Here is a 20027-nt window from a genome sequence, read left to right on the forward strand (position 1 = left end):
CCAAATATATATATTAACCAATCACGACAATATGGGATTTAAATGAAAGATGTTTAAGATTAGAAAACGTATCTGATATCCAATTGTTGGACAAAAAGTTTGGGGGACCACACCAAACCCCAAAACACCCCTAAATCGGGTATATTTACCGATCATGGCAATATGGGACTCAAATGAAATGTATTTGCAAGTAGAATACGAATCTGATATCCAAATGTGAGACCAAGTTTCTGGGGGTCCATCCCTTCCCCAAAACACCCCCAATCAGCGCTTATTTATTGACCACTCGCAATATGGGGCTCAAATAAAAGGTATTTGGGAGTAGAATACCAATCTAATATCCAAATGTGGGGCCAAAAGGTTGGGGGCTGCCCAGGGGATAGAGGCAATCGTGGTGCAAAGGTTAGTATGTCCGGCTGTGACGCCAAACGGCTGGATTCAAATTCGTTCGGATTCGACGTAGGCCTCTTTTCATTGAACTTATACTATAATCGGACTGCACTCATTGATATGAGAGAAGTATCCCCTGCTCCCCATGCAGGACAGGTTCCTTGAAAATACCCAGATTGCTCCCGCTTGAAAAAAAGTACCAGTGCAGTCTTTCTGAACTTAACTTCACCCTCTCTTTCTCCCAAAAGCTTCAGTATCACATTAATAGATGGCACAAAAGAGGGAATAAAATCCCTCTTGCTGAAATCCTCTGGTCACTCTCTTCCTAATCGAGCCCTTTGCCATTGATACGTTGATAATCCAGCCTTTTAGCATCGTATAAATACAATGAACCAAAAGAGGGCGCACCTTAATTTCCTCCAGAGCATCATATATTGCCTCGAACTTATTTAAAGCCCGACAAAGAAGTATTTTCCAGAATACTGCCAAAGTGAATTCGCCCACCCGCCCGAAGTAGCCAATCGCGTCATGAAGGGCACTGTCAATCGACCGAGCCAGACCGAACCTTCATGATGAAGTATAGTAGAGTTCGGTTTCCCCGCCTTTGGGGGGTGAAAATCACCCTTAGCTCCTGCCAACCAGCCGATACCTAGTTCAGCAAAACGCAGCTCCAAAAAATCATCCAAGGAACCATATGGCATATGGTCCTGCCCCTTGATAGAACAAGAAACGGACCGACCTAAGAACGAATAATTCAAGACATTGATAGACCGTAGGAGGCGCTGACCAAAAGACGGACAGAAGAAAAGACATACTGATACTGGGACGTACCGAAGTGCGGACGGACATTAGGAGGTTTGACTATTAAGGATACATCAAGGATACTTAAATCGAGCTTTGTTTTTGTTACCAATTGAAACATAAACCGAAGATGCCCTCAATATAATCACCATACAGTGTAGAGAAAGAGAAAATGTAAAAGCAAAACACGTTGAACAGTTGATGAGAGCAAAAAGGATATGATGAAGGCTCATAAATCCTTAGAAAGACATATTGGCATATTCAATGTGAGTGTGTGGAATTTGAATGAATATTGAGAAAGGTTTGCCAAGAATAGAAGCTCCAATTTCCTATTTTAACGATTTAAAAAATTTAAATTCAATTTTCAAATGTTATAAATGGTAGGAAAGTATTTTCCACAAAATAAATGGTTGATGGGTTTTTCTTCTTTTAAGTAAAAAACCAATATTTTCCTTTATTTCAAAGTCATCTGCTGCTATTTGGGTGGAGTGCAAATAATCTCTATTTTCCAGAGATTTTTCTTTTACATTCATTGAACCTTTTACTTTATTTTTTTTTTTTGGTGGCATTTGCTGTTCGATCTCTGCACCTAAGAATACAAAGGAGCCAAAGAAAATAGCACACAAAAATCATAAACAACAAATGTTCGATTTCCCCAAAGTGTTAAAAGGGTCTGCAAGCCGCTTTCTCCCTCTCCTTTACTTCTGATATAGGCAACCTTCTCAGCCCTACTCCCTTCTTTCTTTGGCCATATAGACGAAGTTCAAATTTAAATAATGGACAAATAAATAACAAATCATAGGGGAATTTTGGTATCCCTTTTTTGCATGGCTTCAATTCATGGGAAAAAATGAAAATGGAAATGGAAATTTAAAATAAATACGTGCGTTTTTTTTTTTTGTTTTTCTCCTCGACCCTCAAAGGTAGGCCTTGTTTTCTAGCAGACTCCCAAAAGTATGCTGTAACATTAATAAATAACGAATTGTTAAAGGTGAACGCTGGATTCTAACAACGAGTTCCTTTTAATATTATGCAAATCATCAAAAGTTTATATGGCATTAGAAGAAATCTTCAACAAATTTGCATAGAGATTTAATTCAATAGAATTGGCTTAAAATGAAAGTTTTTTTTCTGCATTTGCTTGTGGTGCAAAGGGTAAAGTTGGTACTGATTTGCTACAAACAAAAATATTATTTTTATCAGTGTTTATTTGGTGTAAATCAGATAGGATTAGGGTTAGCTTTTGGGTTGAAAACAAAAAAAGAGGAAGAATGTTTGATCCCAAAAATATGCTATGGAAAATAAGGAGAAATGCTAATATACCACAAAAGTAGGCTGAATATTTGGCAAAACTTTAATTTCAATCAAATTAATTGAAGAAATTGCTAAAGAGATATAAAAAACAGTTAAATTATATTTTTAAAAATTATTTGTTTATTATGTGCGTATATAAAAGGCATAATTGTATATATGCATATATATATTTTTTTGTCATTTGAAATTATTTATCTATTATTTGCTTTCTCTCTCTTTTAGATGATTCTGTGGATGTTACCTCCGAACCTGATGACCAGGATATCTCGGTTGCCGCAGCCTCACATAACCCCAATAAGGGACAACTAGAAGTTCAGTTAGGTGGAGCTGTGACACTCCAATGCCCTCAAGGTGAGTAGAGAGGAGCAACAAAGTTTTCATTAAAATATAACGAAAAATAGCAAGAGTTAGACGATGATGAGCATATACTCTTCACTTTCGCGTAAACCATCAACTCTTGAACGAAATTACAAACTGGATATATGTATAAGAAAAAATCTGAAAGATTTCGATTTTTTAGAATAACTGATCGATAAGGATGTTTTCGCTCCATATTCTGTAAGGTTATGTTATCTAAGGATAGATTTTAGTGGCAGTCTGACATCCGACTCCCTTAGATGTTTTTGTCCATTGTGATGACTCAGAAACAGGAAACGGCAGATGCCTTCTAGTTCCTACCGTTGAACCATCCAGATTGCCTAAAAATGCCCAACAACTTGCGAATGCTTACATCCGCTAGTTTTTATACCCACCATCGAAGGATGGTTTGCCCAAAAAGTAATTACGGATTTTTTAAAAGAAAGTAAATGCATTATTAATAAAACTTAGAATGAACTTTAATCAAATATATAATTGCCATTTTGTTCGATAACCTTTTGCCATCTTCCTGGCAAATTTAGTATTCCACGCTCATAGAACTTCTGGCCTTTATCTGCAAAAAACTGAACCAAGTGCGATTTTATAGCCTCATCATTGCCGAAAGTTTTACCATTTAAGGAGTTCTGCAAAGATCGAAATAAATGGTAGTCTGATGGTGCAAGGTCAGGGCTATATGGTGGATGCATCAAAAGTTCCCAGCCAAGCTCACTCAGTTTTTGGCGAGTGACCAAAGATGTGTGCGGTCTAGCGTTGTCCTGGTGGAATATGACACCTTTACGATTGACCAATTCTGGTCGCTTCTCCTTGATGGCTGTATTCAATTTGTCCAATTGTTGACAGTAAACATCCGAATTAATCGTTTGGTTCCTTGGAAGCAGCTCAAAATATACCACACCCTTCCAATCCCACCAAACAGACAGCATAACCTTCTTTTGGTTGATATCAGCCTTTGAAGTTGTTTGAGCTGGTTCACCATGCTTGGACCATGATCGTTTTCGACTAACGTTGTTGTAAACAATCCATTTTTCATCTCCAGTTATGATTCGTTTTAAAAACGGATCGAATTCATTACGTTTAAGGTGCATATCACAAGCGTTGATTCGGTTTGTTAAATGAATTTCTTTCAATACATGTGGTATCCAAATATCAAGCTTTTTCAAGTCCAAGACTTTTTATGTGATAATGAACGGTTGATTTTGGTATATTTAACTTCTCTCCTATCTCATGCTCAGTTACATGACGATCCAATTCGATTAATGCTTTGATTTGGTCATCATCAACTTCATTTGACTATATGAAAAATCCGCAATTACTTTTTGGGCAACCCAATATTTTTGATCAGCGTAAATATCTAAGATTATCTAGCCATGTCCGTCCGTACGTCTGTCCGTCTGTCTGTCCGTCTAACTGTAGAAATCACGCTACAGTCTTTAAAAATAGAGATATTGAGCTGAAACTTTTCCATAAGCAGGCATAGTTCAAAGATGGCCTATATCGGACTATATATCGATTATATTAAGAAGATCAGAGGGAGGAAAATATTTCTTACACCGCTTAAGAAAGCCCGAGTGGTAGAATGCTTCCTTCGAAACTTCGAATACATGTTTTGATCAACTGACGTCTCACTGAATCTTTATGCCTAGAACATCAAGAGAGCCTCTGACTGCCTGATATTTCACCGTCGATAGATATTAACGATTGTAAAGTTTGGGGGGCAACAAACAACACTGCGTCCTGTGTGAATTAAAATCCACTCTGTTCATTCGACCCCACTCAGAAATGCCCAGCTAATCCTGGCAGAGTGTTACGTCAATAAGACTCGGCCTATAATCGAATGAAAATGGATGACATAGGCTGCTGTCATACGCGAAGGAGTAGATCGAATTCAAGGTCAGAGCCAACAGATTGTCAATAGAAAAAAGAAAACGTCAATCCTACGGTCAATCTATATGCATCAGATGTGCAACTCTTATAGTCCGATCTCTAAGAAAGTTCGATATAAATCGATAAAAGTCATTACCGACACCAAAAGCGACAAGCTTTGTAAGGAGTGCACCGTGCCAGACCCTGCCAAATGCCTTGGCGATATCCAGAGCTACGACCATAGTATCAAAGTACTATTGAATAAAGCGACTCCAACGTTCTGACAGGAATGACATCAGGTCACCCGTGAAGCAATTTATGCGGAACCCGTCGGTCGCTAAGAGGACCATTGAACTCTAAGAATTACACAAGATGGTGGGTACACACGCCCTCCATAACCTTGGAAAGCGCAGAGCATAACGCTATTGATCAGTAATTCTCGGGATTGGTCACTACACTCTTCTTGAGGATAGGCTGCACGCTCGCAATCTTCCAATGCGGAGGGAAAAAACTCGCACGGTTGAAAAGATTGTGTAAGGTATGCGCAAGTGTCGAAGAACACTTGCATAGAACAAGTGATGATATACACGTAGAGATCAGCAAATACCATTTTGACTTCACGTGTTCGAAAATACATCTAAGGCAAGGAATTAGATCCGTCTTCAATAATGGTTGATCGCTTTCCGGCAGGGAAGAATTACTCGCAAACAAGTCACCCTGCAGGTAAGCCTTTTCAACCGGGTCAATGAATATCTGGTCGTCCTTAATGAGAGTCGGGATAGCCGACACCGTTCACAAACCACCAAAAGCTCTTGTTTCCCCTTGGAGAAGCAAGACCTTCGTGCCAAAGATGTTGTTCGTGCAGAAACTTTTCGCGTCTAACTACTCTGGCATACAAAGTTCTTGTCTGTTTGCGCAGCAATTTATTACTGGCGTTTTTATTTAAACGGCAATTTATAAATGTCTCCTCTTTTGATATGACGACTTTCCTAGCCTGGTTAAACCAGCTTTTGTCCTTTGATTTAACCGAAATTATTTTGGTTAGAATAAATAATTTCATACCAACTAAAATTACTTTCTTCATCATTTCATATACTGGACAAGTTCTCAAAGATATTATAACCTAAAATGGAACTCCTTCTGACTGCCAGTGCGAAACACACACACGGCAGATATTCTATAGTCTCTTCTTCCTTGACGTCCTCACAGCTTCGGCAAAACTCATTACTGGCAACCTTCAGTCTGTCAGCATGTTTTTTGATCAAACAGTGACCTGTCATGACGGAAACAATGACGGAGACGTCCGTTCTAGCCAGAGATAGCAGAACGATAGACCTCTTCAAGTCTAGACTATAATGGCCACTTTGTAACCATCTACCATCCGTTGCCCTTCATGCCAGATCCTGACTACGACCATACTCTCAAAGAACTGGTGAATAGAAGGACTCCAATGTTCCGAGAGGAATGCCATCAGGTCACCCGTGGAGCAATTTATGCGGAACCCATACTGTCGGTCGCTAAGAAGACCATTGGACTCTAAGAAGCACACATGTCGCTCTAGGGGGTAACCACAGATTTCAGTCCCCCTGGAATTTGTAAGGTAGTTCCTAGTCTTGCAAGGTCGGTCCGCTCTACAAATCCCTGGGATATTTTTGTGGCCCCGCACATGGAATAGGTGAATTTTGAACTGTTCCGCCATCTGGTTGAGAGATCTGCGACAGTCGAGGGCGATTTTCGAATTCCCAAAATCCATTTTCGAGGTTGTTAATGACTGCCCGCCTGTCTAATAAGTTATTTAATCCAATCGTCCTTATGACATTTAATAAATTCCGTGCATCAAATGATGTTGTCCTCAAACAAGTCATTATTTGGATCCTGACAGGCCTGAAAATAGTAGTATGTACCCAGTGCATAATACACCCAACTTGATTGGGTTAGGTAAGGTTGAAAAGAGGGTGTAGACATTAAATCCGCCTCATGCCACTCTGGACCTATACCTAAACCAGTGATCGGCTTGTTGTGCGCTCTTAGTATTGACAAGTAAAACCTTGCTAAGTTCGGCCGGGCCGAATCTGTATACCCTCCACTATGAATCGCACTTTTTGGGAACTTTTTCCACTTATGGGGGATACCAATTACCATGCTGTTCGAGCCATATAAGACTGATTCGGACCATACCTGATTTGAATGTTGGAGACCATAGTACAAGTCATTGTGGAAAATTTCTGCCAAACCGGATAATAGTTGCGCCGTCTAGAGGCTCAAGAAGTCAAGATCCAAAATCGGTTTATACGGCAGCTATATCAAAACATTGACCGATATGGCCCTCTTACAATCCCAACCGACCTAAACTAATAGGAAGTGTTTGAGCAACATTACACTCACCTAGCTTTACTCCTTTGAAAGTTAGCGTGCTTTCCACATACAGGCATAAGGTCGGACATGGCTAGATCGAATTTAAATGTCATGGCAATCAAGAATATATTTCCTTTATGGGGTCTTAGACCAATAATTCGAAGTTAAGCTTACCAACCCAAAGAAATAAACGCTACCAAATTCGTGGTAAGGAATTGTTACTCATATATTGGGAAAAATGAAATCCTGATATATCCCCAGGGAATATCCGCCTTCAAAAACAATAAGGCTCAAAAGGCAACGCATGATAGATGTTCACACAATGGGGGCTGTGAATGCTGTAAGATTATGTGGCCTAATCTTAACTTGAAGAGGTCTGCCGCTTTGTTCTCCCGCCATTGGAAATCAAGTAATGTCAATGCAAAATTTTTCACGAAAATACCATTTAGCAACAGCAGACAGCTCAATGATAAGAGAAGTCCTTTTTCCGGAAATAAACTTTCGCTGTTGCGTTTTTTATGCGGTCAGGCTGGGTTAACTGCAGAGACTAGAAGGCATTTTCCTTCTCCGGTTCCTGTAATATCACAATGGGCTAAAATGTCTAAGTCTATGTTAGCTTAACCAATCTTCGAACGTGTCCTCCAAATGAATAAAAGGTTCCACATAGTTTTAGCTCAAAATCTTCTGTTTTGAAGATTGTATTCATTTTGTTGTTGGGTTAACTAGCTTAGACCAATGTGTTTTTATTTGTTGCTTCTATTTCAAAACAAAGCTAAATACAAAAAAACCTTAAAGAAGTCTCAGCACTTGTTGTGTGTTAAATGTATTAGGGGCAGACTGCAATGATCGCGATGTTGACGTTTGCCAAAGGCCTCATCCGACTGAGATACCACCAAAATATTTAGTACCGTAGTTACACAATTTACCAATTCAGTACAAAGTGTTGCCTACTTTTTGGGTGATTTTTAATTAAAAATGTTCAGCCTGCTTCAAGGTTCCAGCTATGTAAACACTTTAAGCCAACTATGTCCATAAAGCAAACTGCACATAAGCTAATTTATAAGCAAATTCAAGCCAAAATGTAATTAGCCAAGTGTTTGTTTTTTCTCTTTATTTTTTGCAAAAGTCAACGGGAGAATGTAGAAAAAGAACAGCAATTGCAAAAACCTTTCAAAATAATTAATGCAGTAACACAAAACTGGCAAATGAACAACATCAAAAATAAATGCTGTCTTGGCAAATTGGTGTACGCCAGGCCTGTAATTAGCAAATAATACCTAGAATACTTAACTTTTAAAAGTAAAGCCTACTTTTAGGCGTTATACTATACTATACCTGAGCATAATTTAGGGATTTTTGTTATACTTCTAGGTATTTGCCAGATACTGCCTACAATTTAGCGCCGTGGCATAATTACCAACAATTGTAAATTAATTCCAAAAGCAATTAATAACGACAATATATTATTTGCTATAACAAAATTAACAGGCCAAATAACTAATGATGGAACAACATGCCATTACAGTTTAAGAATTTAGTAGTACTTCAAATATTTGGTATCTTCAGTATGCCAAGAGCTGACTCTGTGTGTGTGTGTGCAAAAAGATCTAAAGCAAGATATAAGTTATAATTTATAGACTTTTAGTTGCAGCACGTTCGGTTGAAGCTAGCCAAGGAGGCTATCTAAGGATGTGCTGCAAATAACAAGTATTTGACCCACTCTTCCTCTCCATCCTCCAACAGCAATGTTGGAAGGAATGCCTAGTGGGTGGAGCCAGGGTGGGCAATGCCTTCAAAATCAATTATAGAAATTAAAATTTTCCTTTCATTTTTCGTGTTGAAGCAATTAATGAAATTATTTAACAAAAAAGTCTTCGCATGAAGTCCTACAATAGACTACACAATCGTCTTGTGGCTGCTCATCGACACGAGTCCATTCAATGTTTGGCATGGTGTTGCCTCTATTTTATTTTGTTTCCGTTTCTTTTGAGGCGGTGAATAATTTATGAAACGAATGTCCTTTTCATTTGGGCCATGTTTCAAGGCATTCTAGCAACTGACTGCCCTTCACTCCTCCCCACCAATTACAATTGATATTTATTTGCTAACTGTGTTTTTGGTCTTCTTTTCATTTCATTTTTCTCGTTTCGCCTTATTTTCCAGGTTCCTTGGGCTGTTGGTCCCATTTGGATCCGGTGACTGCACGTTTAAGAGGTTTAGGTCATGGCCTGTCTTTGCCCACAGGGCAGGTCTCGCTCAAAGATGTGGTCTATCAAGATGCCGGCACCTACAAATGTATCGGCCAATCGCCCCAGAACAAAAAGAAATTGGAAGTTTTACAAACTGTTGGCGTCACTGTAAAAGGTAAGTTTTTCATCATTCACCAATTGTTCTGGCTTGTTGTCATCATTCCGCAACAATGAAAAGCTTTTAAGATAATTAAACCAAATTTGTTTTTCATTTGTCAAATCGTCAGGGGAGTGAGATCCAAAACAGGGACACACAGTGTGAGAGAAATAGACAGAATAAGGAAGCAATCAAATTTAAATTTCATTCTTTTTTTGGTTGTCTGAAAAACTTTTTCAAATTCACTTCACTTATAATTGCTCTTTGAAATGTTATCATTGCCTTTAACAAAAAAAACGAGAACTTTTTTGTTAGCTTTGTGGTCCAGTACATATGTTAAACAAGATGTTATGAACAGACCTTCCTTACCAACAAGGAGATGGGCAAACAGTTTGCCATGTCTTGTTAATAGTTGCCAAGTACTAGGCTAAGTCCTTTTGCAGTGCTCCTTATATGTTTGCCAAATATGCAGAATCTGTTGGGACAACATGCGATACATTGGCAACGGAAGGCATGGCCCAAAAAGTGTTTGCAAAGAAGATTTTCTTAACTTTTGTTATCCTCACACAAAAGACAAACAATTGAAACTGACACTGGTTCATAATTTGGATAAAATCTTCTTCTTCATACACCATAGAACGGTACTAAACAGCAAATAAAGACAGAAAAACGAAACTTATGCAGAAACAACGCTCACTGTCGAGAGTATGTTCCGGTCAGCCAATTCAAGCCTCTATAGAACTCCAGAATGACAAGAGGGCTAAGAGCCTGTAAAAATTCCAGACACGGAAATAGGTTTTCGCCTATTATCCTGCATCTTCTCTTCGCAATTGTGGGCCAGTGCCATAACAGGTGCTCGACCGTGTCCAACTCGTCCACGTCATCGCACATCGTGCAGAAGTTTGTCTCTCCTTGCGCTCAGCGCGTCGTCACAGACCTGACCTTGCAATGACCAATCAGGACTCCCATTAGCAGTCCTATGTGATGCCCTCTCATCCTCAGGATGAGCGACGCCCTTTTTCTCGAAATATTCGGCCAAAGTTCCTTTGACAACCTGCGATCTACAACACCACACCACGGCTTATAAGGGCAGTCGCCGTAGAAGGCGTCCACCCTGCCAATAAGCTCGTGTAGAGGTGGGCTTACTGATTCCATAGCAAGATCTCCATTCCTGGCCAACTCGTCGGCATCGTTGTTCCCCGCCACACATTGATTGCCTGGGACCCGGCAGACCCCGACTGCTTTTTCCATGGTTCGAAGAAGCTCTTGGCATCTTCTAATCAGTTTCGATCTCACACGGCCCAACATCAACGTCTTCAACTCCACCTGACTGTCAAGGATATCGTGACAGTCTGATTGGGGCTCCGCTTCCGCTTCAACATCGTCTCCAGTGCCTTCAAAACCGCGAAACCTTCGCCTGAAAAACGATGCACCCATTGAGAAGCCTATAGGATTCCCCGATTCCAAGGAATTCAATCAAGACTTCTACCCAAGTGTTCCCATCCAGTTTAGATCCATCCGAGTATACGGAGGATCCGGGAAGTGGCGAAGTGCTCCCAATCCAAAGACTGCTTTTCGGGAAAACGACTTCCAATCCATTAACAAGGAAGGACTCCCCTGGTATATAACCAGTCGCGCCGCATATAGCATGCCGTCACGTGGCATCACAATGCAGCTTCATCCAGCTTCACTCCATCCAGCACAGGTCCCTTAGACGCACCTAGCTTCCTCCTCCTGGTCAAAAGTATGAGTTCGGTCTTTCCCGGACTTATGCCACGCCGGTTGGTCTTCGCTCATCCGGACAGCTTCTCAAAGCTCCTTGAAAGAGGTCCGTAATAACAAAGAAAAGACGGCCACCCACCATAATAACGACGTTGTTCGTGAAGGCAACGACCTTCACTCTGAAAAGACCTCAGAATCGCATTGATCACCAAAAAGCCGCAGTAGTAAAGATCCTCTGGTCACAATTTCCTTTATTGAGCCCTCTGCCAGTGATGTGTTGATAATGCGGCCTTTCGTGCTGACCGACTTTCTACCAAAGCGCCATGTACGGACTGCACGTTATTAAAAGTCCCTTCCGTGTGCAAGAAGGCCGCCAAAGTGAATTTTCCCCATACGTTGACATGTAGAGTCCAAACGAATTCTACTACTACTAATTCGAATTCATTTGGACCATACATGTCAACGTATTGGGAAAATTCACTTTAACGGCCTTCTTGGACACAAAAGGGACTTTTAATAACGTGCAGTTCGTACATGGCGCTTTGGTGGAAAGCCGGTCGGCACGAAAGGCCGCATTATCAACACATCACTGGCAGAGGGCTCAATAGAGGAAATTGTGACCACAGGATCTTTACTACTATGGCTTTTGGTGATCAATGCGATTCCATTTAGGAACAGAGGATACATCTTTCATATCAATGAGTGCAGCCCGATTCATGTTTAAGCTCAATGATAAGGGGCCTCCTTTTTTATAGCGAGTCCAAACGGCGTCCGGCATAGCCACAAATGTAGGAAGGGGATAATCACCGTTGAAAATTTTTCAGATGTTGACGGCGGGATTTGATCTTATGGGCTCGGCATCATAGGCATACATGCCAACCTCGGCGCCACGGAGGTCTATTCAAACGAATTCACAGCCCAGAATATCTTCCCCTCTGTTATAATATCCCCAACCACGGATGGTAGCTCGGCACTATGTTGTGTCAAAAGGACATCGGTACCATTCGGCTTAATTGACCCACCGTCCATATCCAAGCACCTAAGGAAGTGCTTAGCAGTCAATAGCTCGAGCGTCTTAGAGCTACTTTCAGTCCCGTTTCCATCATATCTCAGAATGCTTCCGAGAGTTTTCAGATCCTTGGAGAGCAATCTGCGGAACCTGGAGGACTCCTTCACTCCCTGCATTGACTCATAAAAACAGATCCATTAGGCTTTTTTGGACGATTTCACCCCGCTGTTGTACTTGTTTAGGGACTCCCTTTATAAGTCTATGTCCACATGTAGCTTGGTTTTGTTTGCCATATTATAGAGCCTCCTCGTAGTCTATTTAAGTCTCCTCAGGTCTATGTTCCACCAAATAGGTTGTTATCTCTTAGCCGTATATGCCCGAGGGCGGTTCTCCTCATAACTACTCAAAATAACCCATGTCAGCAGATTCGCATCCAATTCAAGCTCCTTTCTATCAGCAATTGATGTGCTTATGCCCCGAAGCTTTGTTTCAACGCTCAACATACAGCGTTTCTAATTGGTTTTTATGGGCCTCCTGTATGGTGGGTCGTTGCTCGTAGAGAACATCACATCGAAGAAATGTATCTATGGTTCGAAGAGAATTCCTTCTTGGATACTCTCTAATCCCTTAAAGTAGTGCCACCAAGATTAGTCAAAGTTTTATCTAACTACTAAATTTCCTATGAACGTTCCATTGAGGAACAGGGTATACTTCTCTCATATCAATGGAAGCAGTTCAAATAAAGTTTAGGCTCAATGATAAGATTGCTCCTTGAGGAGTCCGGTGGCCTTATGTCTATCACCTCTGACCTTTTACGTAACTTGAAAGACGGAGAGCAATTCAATTAAAGTTTAAGCTCAATGATAAAAGTCATCCTTGAGGAGGCCGGTGGCCTTATGTCTATCACTTCTGTCCTATTTCGTATCTGGGAAGTCAGAACATTACCAATACTGTTGTACAAACATGCAAGAAGGAATTCAGAATAAACTCATAAATCGACTCACCTCTCTTTTTGTTGTACGTACTTCACCATTGACTGCTTGACTTTATAGCCGCATCCTCCGGTCGTTCTCGCACATTAGCCTTCGCACTACATCGCTAGGTGGGTCTGTCTCCTCGTAGGGCAGGTAAACCCACAGAGATGAGCAAGATACCCGACTTTTTGGTCTCCAGCCTCACAGTCGTCAGACCACAATTGCTATAGTTCGATTGAAGGATCGAGTTTATAATTTTCCAACCCGCAATACACTTGCCTTCTTTAAACGACTCTTGCATAATCCCTCAAAGTAAAAGTCAAAACAGTCAAAATGTTTGCCATAGATAACTCATTTTGAAGCCACTTGTGAAAAATAAGCATCAAAACATATGTTCTCATTACCAGTGACACAGCAATCCAGCTCACGTACACCCACTTTCCACACATATGCACTTATACAACACATACTCGTACATCTTAGTCTAAGAGAAGTGTTGTGTGAATTCACTCACAGGTATTTACAAGGCATTCGGTTGCAATTTTCCACTGTTGTTTATCGAGCTCTTCAAATGTGCTGTAATGACATTTTAGCACAGCTCACAATCGAGAGACGGCACACAATATGACATCATTATGCTTTGGCTCTCTTTCCGCTCTTAGTCTCTGCCTTTGGGGAAAATGAAAGTTTTGTTTTGTTATTTGACGCTTACACTCGCATCCTACGCATCCTTCAGAAACAAACGTTGACGGTATTGTTTTGTATTGTTGTGTAGAAAAAAAAAATAGAAGAAGCAGAAGGACATATTTATGTTGACAAATACTTTTGATGCTTACCTTGAAAATCATGTCGCTTTCTTAAGCTGCTTTCATTGTCCTGGCACAGGATATGTACGTACATACAATGTACATACTGATGATGATGCCTTTGTTTTTCTTTACAATTTGATTACTTTTCCTTGACGTCAAGTTAAGAAAATCCTTTTCGCCTTTGCCACTCATCTTTCAGCAACAGCAGCAGCAGCTAACGTAGCAATGTCTTTGATGGAGTCGATGTGAATGCTTGCCCTTGGGTGGCTGAGTTTTGTAGCTTCAAGTGGTTTAAATGTTTTGCCTTCCACCATCATTCCCCAAAGCTGCAGTGGCGTAGCTAAGAAAATTGTTTGTGAGGAGAGAGTAACCTCAACAAAAAATTTACATTAATCTAAAGGGAAAGGTTATGACATAGTAAACCAATGGTTACTGGTTTGGTTTTCAATCGAAATAATTGTTTTTTGTCTACTGCCTACGTCTGTGCCCATTTGCGTTTGCCATCTCTATTTCTATTCCTCTTTATATAATATGTTTGCGGCACCCAGTTTCTGTTGATGAAGCTGATGTTGGCAAGTTGTTGTAGTTGTTGATGTTGCTGATGACGATGCTGATGAAGTTGATGATGATTACGTTTTTCATCGTTCAAGGTTTTGCCTTTTTATGTCATATGCTGGTGAAATATAAGATGTAATGTTGTTGTTGAATTCGTTTATATCCTTAAGATTCTGTTTTTCTACCACTCCTTGGCACTTTATTTATATTGCCCTCTGGGGTGCATTTTTATACATCACACATATGAGTATTGTTGGACAGGCTCTTGAGGTGTCTCACTTGTCACGGACAATGCCTGTGTGTCTAAGACACAAACACACACAGACACACATACACACTAGAAATATAGAAGAATTTAGCAAGCAACTAGAAAGAGGAAGATAGACATTGAAAGAAAGAGAGGGCGAGAGAGATATTTTTAATCCAAAGTGATGGCATATCCTTGCAATGAACAAGGAACATTAATTTTATTTCCAAAATTATTGTCCCTTTGCTGCCTCTCTTTGTCCCTCTCCTACTCTCTCCCTATCGCACACATCCATTTATTCATACCCACTAATGTCTGTTATGTTCAATTTGTATTTGTTTAAAATAAAACTATAAATTTTCGTATTGTCTGTCATTTGTTTGTTTTGCGGGCATCTCTTAGTAATCCCATATGACCCAAAGGACATTTGGTGGTTGTGAATTTGAATTTATATATGTGTATATATGCATGTTATTTGCTTTGGGTAAAGTCATTTTGATTTACTAAGATTTTTGTATATTTTGAAATGACACAGAACTATAATGGCACTGCAAATGTTAAAATAATCATAAATTATAGCTTAGCTTTAAGTGTGTTGGCAAAGAAATTTAAACAGCAAATATCAAACAATACAAACAACTAGAACGCTCTAACACTTACAGTACAACAAGAGCAAACGTTATACAGTGGGAGAAAATTGAAAAAAAAGAAAGCAAGTAAAAAGGCGTTAAGTTCGGCCGGTCCGAATTTTGGATACCCAGCACCTCGGGTATATATTTAAACTACCTACCGTCATAATCCGGCATTATTTATGTCCCCTATAGCAGCTTTTCGAAATATGGTCCGGTTTGGACCACAATTGACACTAATATTATGTGATCTAATAAGTACAAGTCATTGTACTTATTAGATATATGGGCGCATGACCTTTAATCGAGAGATCGGACTATATGGCAGCTATATCCAAATATGGACCGATCTGAGCCAAAATAAAGAAGAATATCGAAGAGCCTAACGCAACTCACTGTCCCAAATTTCAGCGAAATCGGACAATAAATGCGCCTTTTATAGGCCCAAAACCTTAAATCGAGATATCGGTCTATAAGGCAGCTATACAACTCGATGTCACAACTCGCTGTCACAAATTTCGGCCAAAAAAGATGCGTCTTTTATGGGCCCAAAACCTTATATCGGGAGATCGGTCTATATCGCAGTTATATCCAAATCTTGAAAAATAATGTTGAAGGGCCTAATACAACTCACTGACCCAAATTTCGGCGAAATCGGACAATAAATGTGGCTTTTATGGACCCAAAACCTTGAATCGAGAGATCGGTCTATATCCAAATCTGAACCGATCTGAGCCAAATTGAAGAGGAATGTCGAAGAGTCTAACGCAACTCACAGTCCCAAATTTCGGCCAAATCGGACAATAAATGCGCCTTTTATAGGTTCAAGACCTTAAATCGAGAGATCGGTCTATATCTACATCTGGACCGATCTGAGCCAAATTGAAGAGGAATGTCGAAGAGCCTAACACAACGCACTGACCCAAATTTTGGCGAAATCGGACAATAAATGTGGCTTTTATGGGCCCAAAACCTTGAATCAAAAGATCGGTCTATACGGCAGCTATATCCAAATCTGGACCAAATTGAAGATGGGTGTCGACTGGCCTAACACAACTCACTTTCCCAAATTTCAACAAAATCGGATAATAAATGTGGCTTTTATGGGCCTCTGACCCTAAATCGGCCGATCGGTCTTTATGGGGGCTATATCAAGATATAGTCCGATATAGCCCATCTTGGAACTTAACCTGCTTATGGACAAAGAAAGAATCTGAGCAAAGTTTCAGCTCAATATCTCTATTGTTAAAGACTGTAGCGTGATTTCAACAGACAGGCGGATAGACGGGCAGACGGACGGACATGGCTAGATCGTCTTAGATTTTTTCGCTGATCAGGAATATTTATACTTTATATATGTCGGAAATTAATATTTCGATGTGTAGCAAACGGAATGACAAAAAGAATATACCCCCATCCTTCGGTGGTGGGTATAACCAGTAAAAAACAATTAAGAGCGTGCCAAGTTCGGCCGGACCGAATCTTATATACCCTCCACCATGGATCGCATTTGACGAGTTCTTTGCGCGGTATCTCTTTCTAGGCAAACAAAGAATAATGGATGAGAATTGTTATGCTATTGGAGATATATCAAATTATAGTCCGATAAGGAGGCCATAGTAGAAGTCATTGGGTAATATTTCATCCATTCGGATAAGAAATGGGCCTTGTGGGGGCTCAAGAAGCAGAATGGGGTGATCGGTTTATATGGGAGCTGTATCAAGCTATAGATCGATTCAGACCATATTGGACACGTATATTTAAGGTCATGGGAAAAGCCGTGGTACAAAATTTTTGCTAAGTCGGTTAAGAATTGCGCCCTTCAGAGGCTCAAGAAATCAAGATCCCAGATCGGTTTATATGGCAGCTATATCAGTTTTTCTACCGACTTGCGCCGTGTTAAGCACATTTGTTGGAAGTCATTACAAAACACCTCTTGCAAAATTTTAGCCGATTTGGATAATAATTGCGCCCTCTAGCGGCTCAAGAAATCACGGTCCAAGATCCGTTTATATGGCAGCTATGTCAGGTTATAAACCAATTTGAAACATACCTAACACAGTTGTTGGAAGTGATACCAAAACACCACGTACAAAATTTCAGTAATATTGGACGATAATAACGCCATCTAGAGGCTCAAGAAGTCAAGACCCACGATCGGTTTATATTTCAGCTATATCAGGTTATGAACCGAATTGAACCTTACTTAGCAAAGTTATTGAAAGTGATACCAAAACACTACGTGCAAAACTACAGCCAAATCGGACAAAACTTTCTCCCTGCCAAAGCCCAAGAAGTCAAGACCCAAGATCGGTTTATATGGCAGCTACATCAGGTTATGAATCACTTTGAACCATACCTTAGATAGTTGTTGGAAGTCATTACAAAACACCTCATGCAAATTTTCAGACAAATCAGACGATAATTGCGCCCTGTAGATACTCAAGAAGTCACGACACAAGATCGGTTTATGTTGCAGCCATATCAAAACATGAACCGATATAGCCCATTTACAATCCAATCCACCATGTGCAAAATTTCAGACAAATCGGACGATAATTGCGCCCTCTAAATACTCCAGATGTCACGACACAAAATCGGTTTATGTTGCAGCTATATCAAAACATGAACCGATATAGCCCATTTACAATCCAATCCACCATGTGCAAAATTTCAGACAAATCGGACGATAATTGCGCCCTCTAAATACTCCAGAAGTCACGACACAAAATCGGTTTATGTTGCAGCTATATCAAAACATGAACCGATATAGCCCATTTACAATCCAATCCACCATTTGCAAAATTTCAGACAAATCGGACGATAATTGCACCCTCTAGATACTCAAGAAGTCACGACACAAGATCGGTTTATATGGCAGCTATATCAAAATATGAACCGATATAGCCCATTTACGATTCCAACCGACCTGAACCAATAAAAAGTGCAAAATTTCTAGCGCCTAGCTTTACTTATTCGAAAGTTAGAGTGCTTACGACAGGCAGACGGACGGAAAGACATGGCTAGTTTGACTTAAAGTGTCATGATGATCGAAAATGTATATACTTCATGGGGTCTTCGACGCATATTTCGAGGTGTTACAAACAGATTGACGAAATTACTATACCCCTATCCTAAGGTGGAAAGCATAAAAATATGATTTCGTGGAACTGATGAGTCAACGAGGAATGAGAAGCATTGCAGACTACAATTAGCATCATTGACAAGTTATTGCAATCACGCAGGGTATCATGATCACAGTCATGAAGCATTGCTGTCCATGTAATCTCACAGTTGGATTGGAATGTGGACATTATTTGAATGAACACTACAAGGGAGAGACACGGGAATCAGCTGGCGGCGAAAGAAGACGTTTTTGGCAGGGCTTCTGCCCCGGGTAGGCATTCTAGGGGAACGATAAGCTCCCATACTTGCTGCTATAGGATGATCATGTGAAAGTAATTTTGTCATCCCGTTTGCAATACGTCGGGATTTAAAAATTGATATATTGGGCTGAAATTTGGTATAGATCCATATTTTTTCCATATGCAACTTAAGTTGTTGAATGAGCCTAGCCGAACAATATTTGGATATTGCTGGCGATTTAAGGTTTTAAGCAGCACTTATTGTCTGCTTTCGTTGAAATTTGGCACATTTAGATATACTAGGCATGAACCGAATATAGTTCAGATCGGACGATATTTTGGTATAGACCTATCGGCCGATTTAGGGCCTTCACTCCATAAAAGCCGAATTTACTAATCGATTATGCTGAACTTTTGAACAGACCTGGGCCCTCGGATTGTCAAACCTAGTGCGATTCATATCGGACCTTGTTAAGATATAACTGCCATTTAAATCGATCTGCCTATTAGGAGTCATAACCCTTTGAGGGCGAAGTCTTAACCGCTCGAAAAAGTTATGATTTTATTGCATACGTTTTTTGTACTTGATTCCGTCGCCAAAATGGAAAAACCATTGTAGAAATAGCAAAAACAAGACTTTAAATCGAGATATCGATCTATATGGCAGCTACACCCAAATCTAAACCGATTTGAACCAAGATCCATATAAATGTTGAAGAGCCTAACACAACTCACTGTCCAAATTTCGTCGAAATCGGACATAAAATGCGCCTTTTATGGCCCCAAAACCTTAAATCGAGAGATCGGTCTATATGGCAGCTATGTCCAAATCTGGACCGATATGGGCCAAATTGAAGAATGATATCGAAAGTTTTAACACAACTCACTGTCCCAAATTTCAGCGACATCTGACAATAAATGCGATCTGTGCCATATTGCAGAAGTATGTCGAGGGGCTTAACACGACTCACTGTCCCAAATTTCAGCAAAATTGGAAAATAAAAGCGCCTTTTATGGGCCCAAAACCTTTAATCGAGAAATCGGTATATATGGCAGCTACATCCAAATCTGGACCGATCTGAGCAAAATTGATAGAGGATGTCGAAGGGACTAACACAACTCACTGTCCCAAATTTCAGCAAAATCGGATAGTAAATGTGGATTTTATGGGAGGATCGGTCTATATGGCAGCTATATCTAAATCTGAACCGATCTAGGTCAAATTGATGATGGATGTCGAGGGGCCTAACATAGCTCACTGTCTGAAATT

At 40.2% G+C, this 20027-nt stretch overlaps 1 protein-coding gene across 1 annotated transcript in view; it reads left to right on the forward strand.

The window, feature by feature from the left end:
* Positions 1-20027, forward strand: part of LOC106083260 (uncharacterized) — a 197014-nt gene that overhangs the window by 125850 nt on the left and 51137 nt on the right. The window contains exons 7-8 of the mRNA XM_059368800.1: positions 2728-2856; positions 9265-9465. Coding sequence (XP_059224783.1) covers positions 2728-2856; positions 9265-9465 — 330 coding nt within the window. The remainder of the gene's footprint in view (positions 1-2727; positions 2857-9264; positions 9466-20027) is intronic.

The sequence above is a fragment of the Stomoxys calcitrans genome, chromosome 5 (assembly GCF_963082655.1).
Source record: "Stomoxys calcitrans chromosome 5, idStoCalc2.1, whole genome shotgun sequence".
NCBI lineage: Eukaryota > Metazoa > Arthropoda > Insecta > Diptera > Muscidae > Stomoxys > Stomoxys calcitrans.